Source organism: Sminthopsis crassicaudata, chromosome 2 (assembly GCF_048593235.1).
Source record: "Sminthopsis crassicaudata isolate SCR6 chromosome 2, ASM4859323v1, whole genome shotgun sequence".
Lineage (NCBI taxonomy): Eukaryota > Metazoa > Chordata > Mammalia > Dasyuromorphia > Dasyuridae > Sminthopsis > Sminthopsis crassicaudata.
The window spans coordinates 672548528-672570887 of NC_133618.1; the positions used below are offsets into that span (position 1 = coordinate 672548528).

The 22360-nt window shown below is 56.2% G+C and overlaps 1 protein-coding gene across 1 annotated transcript in view; it reads left to right on the forward strand.

The window, feature by feature from the left end:
* The window catches only part of PAPSS2 (3'-phosphoadenosine 5'-phosphosulfate synthase 2), a 69002-nt gene extending 52124 nt beyond the window's left edge, over positions 1-16878 (forward strand). Inside the window, 11 exon segments of the mRNA XM_074297075.1 lie at positions 38-141; positions 143-274; positions 1017-1155; positions 2937-3055; positions 3174-3287; positions 4286-4397; positions 8159-8364; positions 13027-13162; positions 13464-13738; positions 14296-14525; positions 15521-16878. Coding sequence (XP_074153176.1) covers positions 38-141; positions 143-274; positions 1017-1155; positions 2937-3055; positions 3174-3287; positions 4286-4397; positions 8159-8364; positions 13027-13162; positions 13464-13738; positions 14296-14525; positions 15521-15662 — 1709 coding nt within the window. The 3' untranslated portion in view covers positions 15663-16878.
* The last annotated feature ends 5482 nt before the right edge of the window (positions 16879-22360 follow it).

Sequence of the window (22360 nt, forward strand, 5' to 3'; positions counted from 1 at the left end):
ACATTTTTCCAGCTCACCTGCCTCTACTTCCACACAGGGCTCTCTGGTGCTGGAAAAACAACCATCAGCTTCGCTCTGGAGGAATACCTGGTGTCCCACGCCATCCCTTGCTACTCTCTGGATGGAGACAACGTGCGCCACGGGCCTCAACAAGAACCTCGGCTTCTCCGCCAGTGACCGAGAAGAAAACATCCGCCGGATTGCCGAGGTGGCCAAGCTCTTTGCCGACGCCGGGCTGGTTTGCATCACCAGCTTCATCTCTCCATTTGCAAAGGTGAGAAATTCACTGCAAGGGATCCATCTGATGACAAAATGCAGCATTCTGTTGTGGGGAGCTAGATGTGGCAAAGGTGCAGGTCAGGGTTTCCTGCCCTCTGGGAGCTCACGTTCTATTGAGAAAACACAACATGCATCTGGACATCAATGAAGGCAAAATTAATAACAGATTATCACAAGACACAGCAAGGGCCTTGTATGAGAGGTCTGCCTTGGGAGAAACTCGGAGATTTCTGTCCGGTGAAATGTAGGCAGTGCGCATTTCAGACAAAGCTCTCAAAGGCGGGAGAATGGACGGTGGCCATTCAGGCTAGCCAGCCTGTCCATAATGCACTAAGGAAATAGACAAGAATGGCTTCTAAGGTCCCTTCTAGCTTTTAATCTGTGGTGTTTCTTACAGTCTCTGGCCTGGAGGAACTTGTATTCTTTTGTTGAGCGGTTACCATGTTATGCAGATGAGTGAATCCCAGTTTGGTACAAAGATTCTGGCACCTGGAGGAAGAGTCAGACATCAAAGGGCTTCCTTTCTCTCCCTAAAAATGATCTCTCTTGTCATCTTCCTCCTTCCTCTTTCCTATCAGCGGCACCATCTTTCCACCTTCCTGGTGCCCCTAAGAGAAGGCTTCTGAGAGATGGAGAGGAGGGGCACCCCCACCCCTCCTGCTGAAAAAAAGCAGGAAGGGCCCTGGTACGAAGTGCCTTTCACTGTGAGACCCCTGGTTTTCTTCTGGCTTTTCCAGGACAGGGAGAACGCTCGGAAGATTCACGAGTCGGCGGGTCTCCCCTTCTTTGAAATCTTTGTCGATGCCCCTCTGAACATCTGTGAAAGCAGAGATGTGAAAGGCCTCTACAAGAAAGCCAGGGCCGGGGAAATCAAAGGTAGGAAGGTTCAGTGGGAGGATTTTCCTAGTGTCTTTCTCCTTGTCCCGAAGGAGCAACAATGGCCCTTTCCCAAATTATATAAGATGGAAACATCCATCTCGGTACTTTGGACCCTTTGGCAGATGTAGAATCCGACCAGAGACTGGGTTCAGATCCAGCTCTCGGGGGCCTCCTGAGTGCTAGGCCCTGTCCTAGGCACTGGGAGACAACGATGGAACAACACTCCACTTCAAGGCCCCTTCTGCTCCCTAGGCCTCAGTTTACTCATCTGTAAAGTGAGAGGTGGGGATACCTAGCCTCTGAGGTCCCTTCGTGCTCTGAGTCTGTGGTCTGGTAATAGAATCACAGATCGGAAGTCATTGAAGCGGATCGAGGCAGCTGTTGCAACAGTCCAGCCTGAGGTGGTGGGGTCCTGCACGTGGGTGGGGGCCATGTTACTAAAGATATTGCAAAGGTGGTGTTGATGAGCCTTGGTCCTTAAATCCATGGAAACTGAGGAGATCCCCAAGTGAAGTAGTGAGGAGGGAGAGGAGCAGAGGACCCAGGACAGAGCCCTGAGGGACACCCATGTTAGAAGGCGAGATCTGGAGGCTAATTCAGTGAAGGAGACAGAGAAGGAGAGGTCAGAGAGGGAGGAGGAGAGCTAGGAGAAAGTGCCGCCCTGAAAATGTAGAGGAGAGTCTCAAGGAGAAGAGAGGGATCCTCAGTGTCAAGGGCTGCAGAGATCAAGGAGAATGAGGAGAGAGAAAAGGCCTTCGGATCTGGCCACTGAGAAATCATTAGTGACTTTGGAGGAAGAAGACTTGGTGGAAGGGGAAGGTTAGAAGCCAGACTGGAGGGGGGTTGCTTGTTTTCAGGATGGCTCCTGTTGGGGAAGAGTAGGAAGGAGCCAGTAGAGAGGAAGTGAGAGAATGGGTACGGGGTGGGGGGAGGGGGTGTGACAAGCTGCTGGAGGAGACAGGATGGAATAGGAGAGAGAGAGGTCAGCCTTGTTAAGGAGTAAGGCTACTTCATCATATGAGACATGAGGAAGAGGGAAGGGGGAAAAGCAAAGAGGGAAGAGGGAGAGGGGAGAACAAGGAAAGGGGGAAAAGGGAGAGGGCAGAGAGTTAGAGGGGGGAAGAGGGAGAGGGATAAAAAAGGAGAGGGTGGAGAGAGGGAAGAGAGGGAAGGGGAGAAGAGGAAAGAGAGAGAGAGAGCAAAGAGGGAGGGGGAAAAGAGGGAAAGGGGGGAAGAGGGAGAGGGAATAGAGGGAGGGGGAGAAGACGGTACTTACATCAAAAAATAAGGGGATCCAACAAAGGAAGACGGTTTAGAGTTGAATTGATTCATCCTGGAGGCAAGATGGAAAGAAGACAAGAGACTGGCTAGTGTAGGGGAGATGGCCTGGGAGGGAATTGAGGGTCAAGGGCCTGGAGGTCATGGTACGGACCAAGGATTCTGCAAGGGAAGTGTGGATGAGAGAAGCCAACAGGGTGAGCCAGTTTTACGCGTCCGAGGCCAGATTTGAACTCAATTTCTCTGCCTCCAAGCCCAGTCCTCCTCCCACTGTACCTCCTAGCTGCCCCAGTCCAAAAAGAAGAATACCCCCAAGGAGTCAGGCTCTGCTGGGGTGGGGGAGGCGGTAGGCACAAAGTTGTCTCCCTCGTCCTTCCTAAGGAGAGATTGAGAGTCACTGTTGACACTTATTTCTGGTCCTTACCTCAGCAAGCCACGTGGTCCCCCTTGGATCATCCCATCATCCCCCTGGAAGCCATTTTCCTCTGTCCCGTTTGCAGGGTTCACGGGAATTGATTCTGAATACGAAAAGCCAGAAACCCCTGAGTTGGTCGTGAAGACCAACCTGTCGTCCGTGAGTGACTGTGTGCAGCAGGTGGTGGAGTTGCTCCAGGAGCAGGTGCGTGGGCTTCGGAGGGGCCGCCCCCCGATGGAGGCGAGCTGGGGGAGGTGAGGGCCCATGGAGGCCGGCCTTGGGAGACCAGCGCGTTCCACGGGGGGTGTCTCTGTTTCCACAGACCATCGTGCCCCACTCCGCAGTCAAAGGCATCCACGAGCTTTTCGTGCCCGAAAACAAACTGGACGCGGCCCGGGCTGAAGCCGAGAAGCTGCCTTCCTTACCCATCACCAAGGTGACTGCCCGGCTTGTCATCCTCACTGAGGGGGCGGGAGGGGGGCAGGGAAGGGGCTTCGAAGGAGAAGCCGAGAACTTTCCTTGTCCCAGAGATGCCTGACTTCCTTCTGTCTGCCTGCTTTGGATTTGGTGAGAGCAGCAGGGCAATGAGCATTTATTGAGCACCTACTATGTACCAGGCACTGTTAAATGCTGAGTGTAACAGTCCAAAAGAATTTAGGATTTAGACTGAAAGAGACGAAAGCCAGGATCACTGAGCTAGACCTGGAAAGCAGCTCAGAGATCACGTCCAGGAGGGTGAGGAAACTGAGACCAAGTGAAGTGACATGTCTGGGGTCACCCATCCTAATAAGTGACAGAGGAGGGGGGTTGATTTCAGGTCCCCTGATTCCAAATTGCTTGCTCTTGCCACTAAACCAAGACTCGCCCGGGGTCCCAGAGCTAACGAGTGATGGGCAGAGCTCTTCCGCCTTTCAGCTCCCATTCTTCCCACTGTTTTCTGTCCCCGACCTCGGGCTATTTCTGCCTCATGTAAAAAACTTGTTCTATCCCTCTCTCCATGCATCCATCCACCCATCCACCTATCCATGCCATTCATTGATCCATCTATCTATGCCATCCCTCCATCTCTCCATTCCACTTATCCATCCATCCCAGGCAGTCATCCATTCATTCACCAAAAGTTTATTGAGCCCCGGCCGTCCACGTGCAGAGCTAGGGCAGAGACGAAGCTTAGGTGGGACAGGTCCCTGGCCTCGGTGCTAATGACAGTCTCTGGACAGGTAGCCCAGCAGGACTCTGAGCCCCCTTATCATGGGGTGGGGGTGGGAGGAGACCTCGATCATCACCTTTACGTCCTAAGCTTGAGCTTCTAGGGGAGGAGGGAGCCTGGAGCAGCTCCAGCAGGTGGAGTGGCCACAAGGCCAGAGCCGGCCCCAGGGAACCAGCCAGGCCGGCGCCCTCGCCCCCACTCACCCGCCTCTTTCCCTTGCGCAGTTGGATTTGCAGTGGGTCCAGGTGCTGAGCGAAGGCTGGGCCACGCCTCTCAAGGGCTTCATGCGAGAGAAGGAGTTTCTGCAAGTGCTGCACTTTGACACGCTGCTGGACGGTAGGGCTTCCCCTCTCCTGCTGTGTCTTGGGAGGAGGCCTCGGGTGGGCGTGAAAAGTCCTTCCGAGCCCCCTGAGGCCCCCAGAGATGAAAACACTGGAGGGCAGAAGAAGGCCTTGGTTGGGGTCAGTCTGACTGGTTTTTAGCAGTTTTTCCTGCTTTGAACTCAGTCAGGTGTAAGGTCACCGGACTGAGGGCTGGAAGGGAATCCCCTTGTTTGACACAAACAGAAACTGAGGTCAGTGGGGAACAGTGCCATGTGGCTGGGGAATCAGCTCAGCTCTTCTGCCTCTACACCCTGGCTCCCTCTGCCATCTTGAGCTGCCAATATGTCCTATCATCAAAGGCCTTTGGTCAGACGTCCATAGAGCTGTCCACAGCCAGTGCAGGGCCCATTGTTACACCCACCTCCGGCTCCATGCCCGGGGGCCGCCAGGGGCATCGTGTCCTGGCAGAGCAGCTGCCAGCGAAGGCCAGGAGATGCTGAGGGAGCCTGGGCCAATGGGGCCTCGGCAGCACTCCTGTGGGTGCTGTAGGGGCCGCATCCCGGAGCGGGCTGAGAATGATCAACTGGCTGCCCCAGGAGTCCCAGAATCCCTCTCACACATGCTCAGACACTCCCATATGTGGCAGAGACACATCCTCTGCACATAAACGTGTGTATGCATAAAGGTCATCCTGTAGGCTCCTGCCCGGCCAGCTGCCTGAGTCTGGAGCGGAGGAAAACCAAGTCCTTGGATTCAGTCAGTGGTGCAGCTGAGTCCGGGAGAGCACCAACTTCTCCCACCACTGGCTGCCCGATGGCAGAGACCCCAGTCACGGTGCTCAGGGGATGCCCTGACACTAGCCCCACTCCTGGTCAGAGGGGCCGATGGCTCCTGGGAGAACGGGCAGTCTGAGCTGGGAGGAGCCTGCACGAGGGGTACCTCACTCCCAAGACATTTCGCCGTCCCCCACAAGGGGCACAGCTTCAGCAAGACAGCAAGCAAAGGGGGGTGTTTCCTGAAAAACATGGGCAGGACATTTGTTTGGTCTCCCGGGATCCATAGAGAAAAAAGGACTTCTTCCAGCCTTGGAAAACATGGCTTGACTTATTTTATTTATTATTGTTATTATAATAGTTTTTTATTACAGAACATATGGGGGTCATTTTCCAACATTGACCCTTGCAAAACTTCTGTTCCAACTTCTCCCCTCCTTCCCCTGCCCCCTCCCCAAGATGGCAAGTTGTCCAATACATGTTAAACATGTTAAAATATAAGTTAAATCCAATATGTGTAGACATATGTATAAGTTGCCTTCCATGGCTTGATTGAAAAAGAATGAGGAATTGGAAGTCCCTCAAGGTCATGGGGCCACGGGAAACAAGCTGCCCACATAGAGCTTCAGGATTGGCAGAGCGGGCAGAATCAGGGGGCTCGGTTTGAGGGAAGGATGGCCAGCGGGGTCAGAGCTCGGTGAGAGGGGCTGGGAGCTTTCCAAGGGGAGCCGCCATTTTCATGGCGCTGTCAGGGCTTCTGGGGCTTCAGGATGCTCTGGCCAGAGTGTTCCCCCGTCTACTCCCCCCAAAACTCAGTTTAGAAACCATTCGGCGCAGCTCCTCCGTTGGGCTCCGAATGGGCCATTTACCAAACCGACATGGTTTCTGGGCAGATGGCACAAAATTCTCTCCTGGACACGTCCTCCCAAACGTACAACCGAGGCTTTAATGTTGGGACAGAAATGAGGCGTCCAGATTTTGTGGCGTGTGACAGATACGTCCGGGAAGCTCCCAATGAGCTCTGGGCCTCCTGGAAATGACTGAGATGATTCCAATGGGGGTTGAAAACATGTGTGTTAATTATGTTTATGTTTCCCCAGGCGTGGCCCTTCCTGGTATGTACTTTAATAACTTTGCAAGCAGTCAAATTATTATAATTAGATATTTTCCATTAATCAGAACTAAAGTTTTTAATAGAAAAAAAATGAGTTCAAATTAGCCAGTGCTAATTGACTGAAGTTCATGATCCAACCAGTTGTGGAGCGTAAATGTGAAGTGATTGGGGAAGCCAAAGCGCTGGGCCCGCTACCTCAGGAGGTCGTCCCGTCCAGGTGGCCGTGGTTGGCTCGGCCGTCTCTGGCCAGCGGAGCACCTGTGAGTCCAGCACGATTATGGGGAGAGGCCGTGGGGGACCTGCCTCAGCCACACCGTCTTTGGCCGCCGGCCCATATTCCTTTCTGGTCACTGGACCCCAGGACTATTTTCCTTGTGCTTTTCTGGCCCTTCAAGTTGAGCTGGCTTTAATGGGGCTCAAAGTGGGTGCTTCTGGTTGGATTCTGCATGAACTGCAGACACGTGATTTTTGCATGAAAATAATTTCAAAGTCTCAATCATCATCAAGACGATGATAGAACTGGGAATCAATGAAGGCCCTTGGGACATGTATATATATAATATATATATATTTGCTGAGGCAGTTGGGATTAAGTGACTTGCCCAGAGTCACACAGCTAGGAAGCGTTAAGTGTCTGAGGACAAATTTGAACTCAGGTCCTCCTGACTTCAAGGCTGGTGCTCTATCCACTGCACTACTTAGCTGCCCCTAGTTTTATTGTATTTTTAAAATGGAAAATCCATTCTTAGCTCTCAAGCCAAAGTGGGTTGGATTTTGCCCTCAGGCTGTAGTTTGCAGTCCCTTTGATGATCCATTTTACAGTGAAGAAAACTGAGGTATGGAGAAGACTTTCCCCCATAATAAGGCTAGTCAGTGCCACAACCCCAGGCCCAGGGTTCCTTCACAACTTCATCACAGATGAGTGATGCATGTGAGACCACAGACAGAAATTGCACAGGGAGGGAGAGGACCAGAGACTTGGGGCTGAAAGGAAGCTTCCTACTCCAGCCCATTTTACAGATGAGGAAACCATGCTTCCCAGCAGGATGGCCCCGAAGCCTTTGCTCACGTGCAGGGACATGGGGACAGGGGAAATGCACTGAGGTGTCACACATCTGGTCCTTAGGGCCCAAGGCCTTTGGGATAATGAGAGCTCCAGATAATTGGAACCCGGCAGGTTGGACCAGAGACCTCTGGATGCTGTGACTCGGGTTCCATTTGGCATTTGGCAATCTCATCTTGAGATGCCGTTGGGGGCTCTGGGATCAGTGCAGGATCTCTGTCCTTGCGATGAGAGGGTCTCCCCGATGCGCACATGCCAGCCAAACTTCCCCCAAAAGTCAGGTTGGGCCCTTGGGGCTGTGCTGATTAACCTAACAAGATTTTTTAAACTGTTTCTCAATGATTAAAATAATCCACCGCTCCCGTTTTGGTGAGGCTTCCAGAGAACTTCCATGTAAGGAGGATGGGGAGCACAGACCCCTTGTTACGGAAAGCGGGGTTCGGAGGGCTGGCCAGGGTCACTCTGGCAGTGGCAAGGCAAGGACCGGCCACAAGGGGAGGAAGCGGGGATTCTGGGACAGGACTGCTTTGTGAGAAGCCAAATGCGACTGGAGTCAGGATCTTTAGCCCCAAAGAGGCCGATCCCAGCCGCCATTTTGCAGATGAGAAAATGGAGACTCAGCTGGGACAGGGTTGTAAGCAGTTGAGTCCCTTCTTTGGGGTCCTCCTGGGTCACGAGGACCAAGGTCCCTAAGTCTACCGGTTTAGGGGCCCCATCCTTGGACCCCAGCTAGTTCCCCAGAGATGACCACTGAGCTCCCTCCCAGCTCTGTCTCCTTCCGCCCATTGGGGCAGATGCTGACCCCGCCGGGGTTCTCCCCACAGACGGCGTCATCAATCTCAGCATTCCCATCGTGCTCCCCGTCTCCGAGGATGACAAGAAGCGTCTCCAAAGCTGCAGCGAGTTCGCTCTGGAATACGAGGGACGGAAGGTGGCCATCCTGAGAGAGCCAGAGTTCTACGAGCACAGGAAGGAGGAGCGGTGCGCCCGCATCTGGGGGACCACCTGTGCCCAGCACCCCCACATCAAGGTACGATCGGAGGAGCCCACCGCCGCTTAGTTCCAGGGTGCGCTGATGTTTGTCCCATTCCACAGAAAGCCAAATAGGAACCCAAGAGGCAGGGAAGGGGAGGAGGGAGCAGTGGGAGAGGATATCAACAGCGTGTAGAGGGAGCAGCTTTGGTGCCTTAGGGTCTCCGACCAGGGCAGGGGTCAGCCGAGCCTCCACCAGACAGAAGGGCAGGGATCTGACTGCAGAATGAGCTTTGGGACATGGCCAGTGTGGGGATTTGTTTTGCTTCAATGGGCTCATTTGTTATGAAAGCTTGTTTTTTTAAACGGGGGGGAGAGAGGAGGCATAGGGTTTCCTCCCTATCCCTGTGCCCAGGTGTTTCTTGCCTTGCCCTCCCCCCCAAAATGGGAAAACCAAAAGAGAAGGGATCCCCAAGAAGGGAGGGGCTTTGGAAGTGTCGTGCTGCGTTTATTCTATATTTAAAAAGAAAAACAAGCTCCGCGAGGCAGATTTGCAATCTCGGCAAGTCCTCTCCCGCTCCACGGAGCATGGGAAAAAAGGCTCTTGTTATTTAGGGTTCGCCAAGTTCAGAATTATTTTAAAAAAGAAAAAGTGGAGCTGGGCTGGAAGTAGCTTGGTTACACTGAATGTCTTGGTCCTTCCACGGGGAGGAATCGGCCTCCGCTGGGAGTCTAGGACTCCCGAGGGAAGCCAAACTGCATGGAAAGAATGAGCTGCTTTCAAGATGGAGGATGAGGGGGAACGGGCCCTTGGGCCTTGTGCTCTGGTCGCCAGCTGCTGCCCGGGCAGAGAGCTCCGATCAGAGCCATTCCCAGCGCTTTTCTTAAAGCGTAATATTCCCTTCCAGACGGGCCGGGCCCATTCGGTGCCAGGGAGCCTGCCTCCCCCAGCCCCAGCAGCAGATCTTTCCCCTTTTCACCAACCCCTTCCCTGCCTCTATTTTTCCTTCTCTCTAAGAACCAAAGGCTGACAGAAGGCAAGTGCCAACTTGTTGCCTGCGAATCCTCAAGCTCAGCGTATTCCTCCTTGAAAGTACCCAGGACATGCAGATCTCAGCAAAGGGAAGGGGCGGCCCTCAGCCAGACAGGGCTTGGGCAGCGCTGGGCATCCCCTTGAGCCGAGCTGGAGGCTCTAATCACCTTAATCCCTTCCCTACTTGTAATTATCCAGACCGGTGATTTTCCCTCCAGCCAGACACAGAGAAGCAGCCTCCCACTTAAGCTGGCTGCAGGATTTTAGGGGTTTGTGTCTTCATTTTAGAGACAATCTAATTGAAGGATCCTTAGCCTGAAGAACTCTTTAAAAATGGATCTCTGTAATCCAATATGATCCCTTTCCTCTGTAATCCCACGTACTTTGTGCTTGAACACCTAATTCCAAGAAGGATCCATCCACGTCTGCCTCCACTGACTACCAAAGACATCTCCGATCTTGTGCAAAGCCCCCATTTTACAGAGGGGAATACCGAGGCTTGGAGAGATGTGACTTGCTCCTGGCTCCAGAAGTCAGAAGTTATCAAGTCAAGACGTCTTCTGACTCAGAAAAAGGAGGAATCCTCATAACCTGAGCGAGGAGGAGGAGGATGAGAGGGGGTGGGAGGGAAGAAGGGGAAAGGAACAGTCTCACCTCTCGCTGCATTGGCCTGGGATTGCTGGGGACCCCTGCAGTCACCCGGCAGCTCTGGATGGCCCAAAGCTCTTTACCCAGAACCTCCCGAGGAGGGCGGCCCGTGTTGTCATTGCTCAAGTCCTTCCCCCGCCTGAAAGTCAGAGATCGAAGCTTGAAAGCCTCCCGTCCAGCCCAGTGTTTGCCGGAGCCAGAGCAAGTCAATCCCCTGCCCAGGGTCACGTGGCTAGGCTCAATGACCCGACTCCAAAGTCCCGGCTCATTCCACGAGGCGACAGCCCCAGGATGGCACGGCTGGAGTGTGACCCAGGGACTCCAAGCTCAAAGGGAATTCAGAAGCCATTGAATCCCGCCCCCCTCAGGGCCACCAGGTGAAGTGACATCTAAGGGGACACACAGGATTAGAGTCCCACACTTCTTCTATCCTCATTTGGGGACCACCGTCAGGTCCACTGCTGCCAAGAAATCCTCCAGGGGGGCCAGCGGTGCCCGCCCACTGTGGGCCTAGCTCTGACCTCTCCCTGTACAGACTAATGGCCCCATGGGCTGGGGGCCCAACGCAGAGAGACCCACCCCGGAGGGGCAGCGAGGGCTCGGAGGAGGGGGCAGGAGGAGCATCCCAAAGCCCCGAGGACCTGGGCTGCCTTTCATCTGGGCCTCGGAAAGCTTTGCCCAACCACTCATTATCTCTCCTTGTAAACTGATCAAGTATTATTTTAAGAGGCAAGGCTGCAGCAGGTGGCTGCTCCATGGCCTCAGGAGGAGTCAGGGCAATGTAGGGCCAAGAACGAAAGTTTAGTTGTGGCACCTTGAGGGGGCCCCCCACGTGACTGGGAGCTCGGGAGAGGCCAGCGGAGACTACTGGAACAGCCCAGTAGAGGCACAGCTAGACTGGGCAACAAAGAGCCCTGCTTCAGGGATGGGGGGATCCCCTCCGAGACTGCCCTTCTCTGGGACTCAATTGTGCCGTCAGTGAAATGGGACCCCAAACAAAATTGCCCTAGAAATGGGAGGTTTCCTTCCTGGCCCGCTGCTTCCCCATTTCCAGTGGGACCAGATATCACCGAAAACAGCAATTTCATCTTGGTTTTCGTCAATATATTGTAGTTTCCAGTTACGTGTAAAGCTAGTTTTCCACATCCATTTTTGCAAGATTTTGAGGTGCAATTTTTCCTCCCTCCTCCCCAAGACATCAAGCGATTTAAAGCCTCTTTCCAGAACTCTGTGTTGTGAAGGAAAAATTAGAACAAAGGGGAAAAATATGAGAAAGAAAAAGCAAACAAACAAAGGGGGAGTGGGTTCTGCTCCCCACTCAGTCCCAGAGTTCTTCCCCGGCTGCAGATGGCATTTGCTGTCCCAAGTCGTGGAGATAAACAGTAACTTTAAAAAGCGAAATCGGGGGTGTGGTCGGAGGTCCTCTGTTTGTTTGGACATGATGGAGTCCCAGCAGGGGGTGCTGGGGGGGTCCGCTCAGCCTCACTGAGAAGAAAGGGCTTTGGAGAGTCTCCTGAATTGGCCCCGGCTGCTTAACGACAAAAACTGGACATGGAAGAACTGGGCCTGCCTGGGCCTCCCTGAAACAGATCCAAGAACTGGGCCTGCCTCGGCCTCCCTGAAACAGATCCGAGGACTGGGCCTGCTTGGGCCTCCCTGAAACAGATCAGAGAACTGGGCCTGCCTGGGCCTCCCTGAAACAGATCAGAGAACTGGGCCTGCCTCGGCCTCCCTGAAACAGATCAGAGAACTGGGCCTGCTCGGGCCTCCCTGAAACAGATCCGAGGACTGGGCCTGCCTCGGCCTCCCTGAAACAGATCCGAGGACTGGGCCTGCTCGGGCCTCCCTGAAACAGATCAGAGAACTGGGCCTGCCTGGGCCTTCCTGAAACAGATCAGAGAACTGGGTCTGCCTCGGCCTCCCTGAAACAGATCAGAGAACTGGGCCTGCTCGGGCCTCCCTGAAACAGATCAGAGAACTGGGCCTGCCTCGGCCTCCCTGAAACAGATCAGAGAACTGGGCCTGCCTCGCCCTCCCTGAAACAGATCCGAGGACTGGGCCTGCTCGGGCCTCCCTGAAACAGATCAGAGAACTGGGCCTGCCTGGGCCTCCCTGAAACAGATCAGAGAACTGGGCCTGCCTCGGCCTCCCTGAAACAGATCCGAGGACTGGGCCTGCCTGGGCCTCCCTGAAACAGATCCGAGGACTGGGCCTGCCTCGGCCTCCCTGAAACAGATCAGAGGACTGGGTCTGCCTCGGCCTCCCTGAAACAGATCCAAGGCCTGGGCCTGCTCGGGCCTCCCTGAAACAGATCAGAGGACTGGGCCTGCCTCGGCCTCCCTGAAACAGATCCGAGGACTGGGCCTGCCTCGGCCTCCCTGAAACAGATCCAAGGCCTGGGCCTGCTCGGGCCTCCCTGAAACAGATCAGAGAACTGGGCCTGCCTGGGCCTCCCTGAAACAGATCCGAGAACTGGGCCTGCCTGGGCCTCCCTGAAACAGATCCGAGAACTGGGCCTGCCTGGGCCTCCCTGAAACAGATCCGAGAACTGGGCCTGCCTGGGCCTCCCTGAAATTAAACAGGGATCCAAGGGGTCTGATCCAGCTCAGGCTCTTCGGATGGGGGGGGGAGTCAGGCTCCTGGGGAGCACAGGGAACTGACAGCCACTGTTCATTCTCTCCAGAGAGAACTCCCACCCCCGTCTGGCTCCCCTGCACTCTTCATCCTCATTCCCCTCCTCTGACTCCCCTCTCTGAAGGGTTCCCCCCATTTCCCGCCCCCACTCCCCTTCCTCCCCTGCCTGAAGTGCTCCCCTTCCTCATCCCCTCTTCCAGACTCCCCTGGCCTCCTTCAAGAACCCTCCCCACCCCATTTTGCAGGAAGCCGCTCCTGCCCCAGTGGGTGCCCTCCCTGTGGGGTTAGCTCTCTCGCAGACCCCTTGTCTGTCCCTGGGGACGGTTCCCGGAGTGCGCAGTGGGCGCTAAACAAATGTCGGCTGTTTGACTGGTGCTGAGTTCAAATCCCCGGTTTCCCTTACAGATGGTGATGGAGAGTGGGGACTGGCTGGTGGGGGGAGACCTCCAGGTCCTGGAGAGGGTCCGCTGGAACGACGGCCTGGACCAGTACCGCCTCACGCCTCTGGAGCTCAAGCAGCGCTTTAAAGAGATGAATGCAGGTCTGTGGGGTCCCTCTGCCGGAGGGCAGCCCCCGGGGGGAGGGAGTTGGGATTTCCTCTCGGCCTCCCCTTGGAGAAGGGGGTGGCTCCCCGGGTGGCGTTACCTCTGCCCCGGCCTGGGGTTCGGTCTCCCGCCGACCTGTCCCCCCAGCCTTCGGCCCCTTCTCCAGAAGGCCGGCCCGGCCTGGCTCCTCGGGTGCCTCCGGCTCAGTCTCGGTTCTCGTCCTCGCGCCTGACCCGCGGTGAGTGCCCGTTTGGCCGCTCTGTGACCTTGACTGGCGAGGGCTCGGGCCTTTTCCAGATGCGGTGTTCGCGTTCCAGCTGCGCAATCCCGTGCACAACGGCCACGCGCTCCTGATGCAGGACACGCGGCGGCGCCTCCTGGACAGAGGCTACAAGCATCCGGTCCTCCTGCTGCACCCCCTGGGCGGCTGGACCAAGGACGACGACGTCCCGCTCCAGTGGCGCATGAAGCAGCACGCGGCTGTGCTGGAGGAGGGCGTCCTGGACCCCAAGTCCACCCTCGTGGCCATCTTCCCCTCTCCGATGCTCTACGCGGGCCCCCACCGAGGTGACGCTGGCGGCCCACGCCGGGCCACGGGGAAGGGGCAGAAAACGGGCTCCTCATCCCGGCTGGCGAGGACCCTGCGGGCCTCAGCTTCCCCACCTGTAACCTGGGATGGAGTAGGGCTAGGGCCTCCTGCAAATAGCCTCAGGGCGAGCTCGGCTTTGTTGTGGCCCTTAGCCAGCCTGGGCCCCTCCTCAGACAGATGTTTGTAAATGAGCACAGTAAAAGAACCAGAAACCAGCCAGGGGCATCTCCCCCGCCCCGCTTTGCCTCCTCCCCACTCCTTTGAAAAGCCCGGCTTTGGGCCTTAGTTCCCTGATCAGAAAAATTGGTCCCCTCCAGTTTCCACAGTGATGATGACCTGAAGGCCCAAGGGATGACAGGGACCAGCCTCCCATAAGGCCCAGCTCCCTTCTCCCAGGGCCGCTGCTTGCATGTATATGGGGTCACCCCAGGTCCGCTGCTTGCATGTATTTGGGGTCACCATGGAGCCCCCACAGGGCCTCCCCCGGGAGGCTGTCTTTCTGTCCACGGTACCTGATCAGCCCCCTCTCTTTCCCCATAGGTTCAGTGGCACTGCCGCTGCCGAATGATAGCCGGGGCCAATTTCTACATCGTGGGCCGGGACCCTGCGGGAATGCCCCATCCCGAGACCAAGAAAGACCTTTATGAGCCCACTCATGGGGGAAAGGTGCTGAGCATGGCCCCGGGGCTCACGTCCGTGGAAATCATCCCTTTCCGCGTGGCTGCCTACAACAAGACCCAGAAATCCATGGCCTTCTATGACCCAGCAAGGTAAGCTTTGTGGAACAGACCCAGGCCCCCAGCTCCTGAACCAGGAGGGAGGGCCCTGCCCCGGAGGCCTGGGCCTTGGGACACTGAACTCTACCGAGAGGCTGGGGGTCTGAGGGGATGAGCAGGGGCCTGCTAGAACAGCGTCCAGTCCTGGCGGGCCTCCCTGACCCCCCCCATCCTTATCTCTTACACGGTCTTCACCCCAGCACTCAGCATGGTGTTGGCTACATGTCGTGTGCCCATTTCAGAGGGTTCACGATGGAGGCCCAGGAGAGATCACCGAGATAAAGCACCAGGGAAATGTGTGACTGACATGAATGTTCTCCTCCCAAGTCTTCCCCCTCCCTGGCCCACGCTCCTCCCGACTTTAGAGCTGCTCGAGAAGCTCCCAGAGCATCTGTCCTCCCAGTCTGCATGCTCTTCCTCCAAAGCCCTGTGCTTCTGTTTGCACACCCAATCCAGGCTGCCCGGAGCCTGCAGCCTTCTTATGCTCAGAAGAGGTTCTGCTCCTTCACTCTGTTCAGAAATCCCCTGTGGCTCCCTACTCCCTCCCAAGCAAAGCTCTGACTCCTCTGAGGGCCTCCGGAATCAGAAGGCACCCCACCTTTCCAGCTGATTCGGGGCTCTCCCAGCAGCAGTAGGAGTCAGAGGGCCTGCACGCCACTCACAAATCAATTCTCCACAAATAAGACTAGCTGGTCTCTGAAGCCATAACCCCACTTTTTTGGGGGGGGCAGCCAGTCTGCCATCCTGACTCCCTCCCTGCTTCTAAAGATGCTAGATTTTTTCCTCACTTGATGGAATACCCTTTCTCGCCTCAATTTCACACTTGCTCCGTGTGGATGCTGCACTGGGCTTCCCAGCCTTCTCCGCCACCCCACAGAGCATGTCCCCAGATGAGCATGTCCCCAGCCAGCCGTCAGCCCCGAGGGCAGGGTTCGAGGCCTTCCGTAGCGCAGAATCTCTGCCAACTTAGGACTCTTGTTCTCTTTCAGACACAATGAGTTTGACTTCATCTCAGGAACCCGCATGAGGAAGCTCGCCCGGGAAGGAGAGAATCCTCCCGATGGCTTCATGGCCCCCAAGGCCTGGCAGGTGCTCACGGCCTACTACAGGTCCCTGGAGAAGAACAACTAGGCCCCGGGCCCTCCGCGCTGCCCCTTGGGAGGGAACGAGCGTTTTTCTTCATCTTTCTGCTTTTGTGATTAGAGGCTGATTAGTCGTGCTCCTTCCTGACTTTGAGGGACCCTTTCTGCCCAGGTCCCCAGCGGGCCGACATTCTGGAAGAACGGCCCGGCCCGACCTTGTCCACTGCCCGTCTGTGTCTCTGCTTTTTTATGACCAGCCAGAGAAGCCCGACCCCCCTCCCCACAGGCCCAGACGCTGTCCTGGGTGCTGAGCAGGCCCGGTGAAAATCTGCCTGAACCAAAACCATGCTGGCCCAGTGAGACCAAAGGGGGTGTGTGTGTGTGTGTGTGTGTGTGTGTGTGTGTGGTGTGTTTGTTGGTCTAGACATGCACGCTGCCTTTTCTGGAACTCTGACCCCCCAAAGAGCCATGATCCCCTGAGGTCCTTCAGCTGCCCAAAGGTCCCCCGCTCCGAATCCCTCTTTCTACAGATGAGGAAACTGAGGCCAGAGAAGGTCCTCCCAAAGTCAGACCCCGGGTGCCTCTGCACTAGAGGGGGCTCCTGAGCCATGCTGAGAATACAAGTGGATTCTCTAGCCCCATTTTGGCTTGGAAATTATTTTCTTTTGTTTTTATTGTATTTTATTCTGATCCAACAAGCAACATGTAAGCAGCGGGTCTGGCAGCTCTGGTGTCCTCCCCACGCCATCACGCTTCCAGAGGAGCCTGAGGCTCACAAAGGGCCTTCAGAGGGGCAGGAGTCTGGCTTGTCTCACGATGCCCGCTCCAGGAAGTCCATCTTTGTCACGAAAAGAGCCCTCCTCGCTCCGAGAGCAGCCGCTCGTTCGGTGCTGTTGCTTTTTGTTTGTGCAAGGAGAGATGGGGACGAGAAAGGGAATCCTGGGACTTCTCTGGCTTTCTGTGCGTCTTTTGCAAATCCCAGCCTTGGTGGGAAAGTTCTCCCCACGAGGTGCCTCGCTGCCAACCCCGCCCAGCCGGCCGCGCTCTTGCACGGCAGGATCCATTTCCCAATAGAAACCGCCGGCTCGCCTTTTGTTGTTAGCATATTTATTAAAACCCTGAGAATGGGTCGAGTGCCTTAGCCACTGCGTCTCATGGCGCAGATGTCCCCACGTAGAGGCCAACTGCTCCCGCGGCTCTCCACGCCAATGAAGTCCTGGACGCAGATGATCGCTTTTTCATACTTTAATAAACATCTGGCAAACGGAACGTCCTGTCTATCTGAGCTTGGTCCAGAGCGGAGAAAAGGCGGGGGGGAGGGGGGGGACCCTGGCGTTCGTGATGGAGTCTGGCTGCTTTTCTTGGTGAAATGCGGGGGTCCTGGGGACGGGGGGCTCTGGCCACATCTGCTCGCAGCTTGGTGGAGAGCGATCCAAGATGGCGCGTGTCCTAGAACTCCATTAGTGCTGGAGCACAAAGTCACCCCACCCCCCCACTGAGCCGGTGAGAGATGGGGGGGGGGGGGAGATGGTCACCATGTTTTAGTTCTCTCAACAAAACACACCTTGATTTCTGGCTCTCTCCCCTGCCTCTTACTGAAGGGACCGCCTCCTTCCACTTCCCAGCCTCCACGCGGTTCTCAGATCAGCTCCCCAGTGTCTTCCACACCCCCACCCCTTCTCTTCACTCAGGGCAACCGCCTTAGCCAGGCTCCCTCCCCCTCCCCCTCTCCCCCTCTCCCCCGGTGAGCCTTCCTCTTCCCACTCCTCCCCACCCTCCCCACAGCTCCTGCACCTCCTGTCGCTGCCCCTGCTCCATAAACCCCAGTGGCTCCCTCTTACCCCAGGTCTGGGCTCAAATCCGAAGCTCTCTTTGGCTTTTACTAGCCTGGAAAGCCCTTAGGGCCTCTTCGTGTGCCCCCCACACCCCAAGCTCCACCCCCTGACTGTGCCCAGGGCCCGTGCCGGGACGCCCTTCCTCCTCCCCACCGGCTCCCGAAAAGCTGCTTCCCTCAAGTAGGCCCTTCTAGCGCAGCTGTTCTTGGTCCCTCCAGCTCCTTTCCAAGGTAAACAGCCATACCCCCCAGAGGGTGAGGAGGAGCTGAGCCCTGGCACAGTGCCTGGCACACAGCCGGTTTATCAGGCAGCCTTAGACCCCTCAGGCCCCGTGCGAAACCTTAGCGACCACAACCAAAATGGCCTCCCCGCCATGGGTGGGGAAGAGGAAAGGGCCGCCGAGAGATCCAGGCCCTCACCCAGGCCTCCTGACCCAGCGCCCGCTTCCAGCTGGCACGGCTGCCTCGTCTCCCCTCCACCCCTGCAAGGAGACGCTTCCAGCCCTGCGCCCTCCGCCTCACAAGGAGCCAGACTGAGGCTTCACTGACAAGAGCCGGGGCCTTTTATCCATGGCTGGTGTGCTAGTCCATGCTCCCTAAGAGCGAGGGCTTCGGTGGCTGCCATCTTGCCAACCGGGAGTCTGGCCCTAGGGGACGCTTCCACTGCTCCGCTGCGGGTGGTCCCCTCTTCCCTTCGTTCCTCCCAAGGGACCGTGTGCGGCCCCGGGCCGAGGCAGCCAGAAGCTCCCTCTCTCCCCACCTTTGACCCCTCCCTGGGCCCACCTTGGTTCTGCAAAGCACAAAACAAAAGGTCAGAGCGAGGATGGGGAGAGTGCTGGCAACGGCTGCTTGTTTGTAGAGGCAAGGGGGGGTTAAAAGTGGACATCCAGGGGCAGCCAGGGGGCGCAGTGATTAGAGCCCCAGCCCTGAAGTCAGGACCTGGGTTCAAATCTGACCTCAGACACTCAACACTTCCTGGCTGGGTGACCCTGGGCAAGTCACTGAACCCCAATTGCCTCAGCAAAAAAAAAGACATCCAGGAGTGGGTGACCACTGGGCAAATGCCACAGAAGCCCGGTATTGAGAACCGGGAGGAATGTTATCATCCAGCCAACCCCCCTTCCTGCACAGAAGGGGAAACTGAGGCCCACATCCCCCCCTGCATGAGAAGAGCAGAGCTGGTGTTAGATCCTGACCTGTGCAAAGGAAGCCGCCTCCTTGAGTGTATGAGAATCCGATGGGTGGAGGCAGAGGGGAGCAGGCAGTGGGGACTCTGGGTAATGTGTAAGATCCTCCGGCACAGAGGGAACCTGCCAACAATGTCTGGCTGGGCTCCCGCCCCCCTGAGGGCTCTGGGCCTTCCTGAGAAGTCAGGGGCCGGACCACCTGTGTTCTCCCTGAAGCAGGGGCACTTCCAGGAAGAGCATTTGCATATCAATCTCAGGGCTCAGAGTTGGCACATGCTCAGTGAGATGTGCTGACATAATCATACTAAGGGATTTAGGAGCTGAGAAGACAGGAAATAAAGGGACTCCACTTTTGACCACCTTTGGCCAGCCTCCGGGGTCCCCGCCTCCTTCACTCCTCCACTGAGACCAAGGGCTCTGGCTGGTCCCGAGATCCCCCAGAGAGCTCACCAGGTCTATTTTGGGGCCCCAGCCTGGGGGCTCTCGAGAGCACCTGCAGGTGGACATCCCTCCAGGACCCCCCATTGGTTCCTTTGCTGTGGTTTTCAGGGAGTGGCCCGAGTCCCTTCTCATTCTCACACTGGCTTCAACTCCTTCCCACAAGGCAGATCGGGGCCCATCCTGCATCTTCCCATAATCCTCCTGGGCATCCGTCCAATGCACCAGGGCCCACCTGAGAGAGACAGCGTGTCCTGGCCAGGTAGCCGGAGCCAGGTCTCGAAGGCCCCCTCTGAATCCTGCCACACATGTAGGAGCTGGGTGGCTCTGGCAAGCCACTCAACCTCTCTGGGCTCCCCAAGGAGCCATGGCTGATGGCAAAGCAGAGCAGGGGGGGAGGGCATCCGTGAGTTTGTCCTGTAGATTTCCCCCCCTCTCCCATCCCATTCAGAATCCAATGCAGAAAGTAAATGGGGGCCGGGGCCGCTTTTATCGTCCTATTCATCACAACGGGCTTGACCCGACCCGTCCGGACTCACCAGGGGGAGGTGGGCTTAAACAAAGTCTCTTGGGTCCCAGACCGTGGGAACTCAATCACAGGCTGACTCACTTTCCAAACCCGAGGCGAAGCTCACGGAGCAGCGAAGTCGGGTGCTCCCCTCTCCCGACAGGAGTGTGGGTCAGTGGGCGCGCCCGACCTCGGCCTTGTGGGTCGGTCCCGGGGCTCACAAGTCTCCCCCGATGGGCGGCCCAGGCCGCAGGTGTCGGGGCTGCCCCAAGGATTTGCCTGTCCCCTCCACGGTGGGGTCTTCTGCAAGACAGCCTCCCCAGGTCAGGCTTTCCCTGTCAGCAGGATTTCTGCACAGGGAGCTAGTGATTATTCTACAAAGTGCTATTAAGGTGACTAATTTCCGCGGAGGGGCCCTGCTATGGAGCATTAGGGAGGAAGGCGCAGGAGGAAGTGAGGGCTGGGGGACCCTGTGACACATGGAGGACAAAAGAACCCCCGACCCACAAAGGGTTTTTAACAGACTGCAGGTCAAGGCCCTCAGATGGTCCGGGAATGAGAGAGATCCTGTCCAGCCCCCGAAATGGCCAGCCCTCGGAGTGGCCAATCTCCACACTGGCAAGCTTCCAGAGCAGCTAGTCCCCAGAGTGGTCAGCCCTCCGAGTGCTCATCCCCTGGAGGGGTCGGCCCCCCGGAGTGCCCAGCCTCCAAAGCACGTTAGGAAGGTCCTGCCATGCCCTTTACCAAGGTGCACCTAGAGCCCAGCATCTTCTCCCAGGACCCGTTCTAATGCCCACAAAGTTTTGAGGTGTCCCCTCAATGCCCCCTGGTGCTGCCATCGGGTCTTGGGCTTTGGGGGCCTTGCAGGGCTGAGTTATTTGAGCTGGGGGTCCGAGGAGTCGGGCTTCGGGTGGCGATTCTGGACCTGATCCTCCATAAGCCCGTCCCGAACCCCAAGAAGCAACTGCAAACCAGGGCAGGATCCTTGAGCTCTCCGTCTCCCTGGGACTGCCGAGGTAGCCCAGGTCCTGGGAAGGGCCCACAGCCCCAACCACCTGTGCATTAGTCCAGAAGCCCCCAGAAGCCTCTCTGCTCCCCGGTCCTTATCAAAGGAAATCAGTCCCTTTGATTTATCCCCAAGTGGCCCATTCAGAACCCGCCAAAGGTGGCTCCCAGGCTGTACCCTCCGGGCAACCCCCCCCTCCCCCCCGGGCTCCACGGGAGCAGCATGGACAGCTTTGGAAGAACTGATGCAGGAGACCAAGCGGTGGGTGGAGAAAGTCTCAATGACCAAGGACCCCTTTATTACACATTACAAAAGAAAAGTGTAGCACAGTGCTCATCAACTGAGATGAAACTCCTTATTTTTGGTGTCTTGTGTCCCGTGACGGATTATCCATCACATGGTTGTGATTAACTCTTTACAAATGGCTTCATTCTCCATCATTTTCTCCACACAAACCCCGACCCTTCGGAACCTAAGTGACACGCGGTAAATTCTCTCATCCAGCATGAGGTATTCGAATTAGTCAAATATTCCAGTTAACAGAAAAAGACCCAGCAGCCCGCACGGGGAGCATGGAGTTTGCGGAAAACAGGGGGCATGGTTCCTTGGACGTTTGGGAAGGCGCTTCAGTTATGGGCGGTGCCATAGTGAGGATGTAATGGCCGCAGCGTGGAATGAAGCTTAAAAAACCGACCCCAACTGGCTGGAATGGAATTCTGGATGACAGAGAATTTTCCGTACAAAGAATCCACTTAGGCTCAAAGCAGATACTTGGAACTCTTCATCAGTGTACCCACACTTGCCTAAGTGCACAATTTATAACAAGGATCTAAGAAAATTTAAAAAAAAATTAAGTTACAAAAGGAAATCTTTCTGCACAATATTTAACATCCTGTAGCTTTACATGTCTCTATTTTCGATTTATGCAGAGCCACTTAAATTCTGTTCAATAAATTGTATTTGCCCGTAATCAAATAAAATAGAACTTGAAACCATTAAAAAAAAAAATCCATTTTGCCACAGAAAAAATGTCTGACGGACTGAATGAAAAAACGAATCCCACGTTAACTTGGATTGGATGGCACGGAAGATCCCAGAGAAGCCCACGTGGGCAAAGTGCAGCAGCCCTAGTCCCAGCGCCCAGGCCCGGGAGGCCGCATCTGCGCCACAGCGCGGTCCCTCCGCCATCCCAGAGTGAGTTACAACTGGCCAGCCTCACAGCGCGTCCCAGGGTCACATCTGGCTACGTGGGTCGTAAAGACTGCCGAATTCTCAGCCAGCCGCCGACCACCGCGCTCAGCCAACAGCTAAAACCAGGGAGAAACTCAGCTGGAAAACAGTGGGTGTGGCGGCCCTGGAGACCGGCCTCAGAACCGAACCTCTCTACAGAGTTTGGTGCCCTTTGATTCAGTGGCTGGATTTTAAAAAAAAAGTTCTGTGTTCAAATCTCTTCAAAAGAAAGTCAATATCAAATGTGCGACTGACCGCGCGTGCACACACACTCTCACACACACCACGTATACATACTCCCACTGGCACACACACTCACTCTCACAAACACACTCACACTTATATACAGGCACAAGCTCCTCCTCTTCCTCCCCAGTGACCCGAGAGGCCGCCCCTGCAGACGAGCCCCTCAGCCCCCCACAACCCCGGGCAGAGGCCCATCCCTCACACGACCGCTCGGTCCAGTCAGCCCGATGGCACAGGCCCGTCATCGATCGCTCTCGCCCCCCTCTTCCCTTCCCTCTGGGACAAGAGGACACGAGGG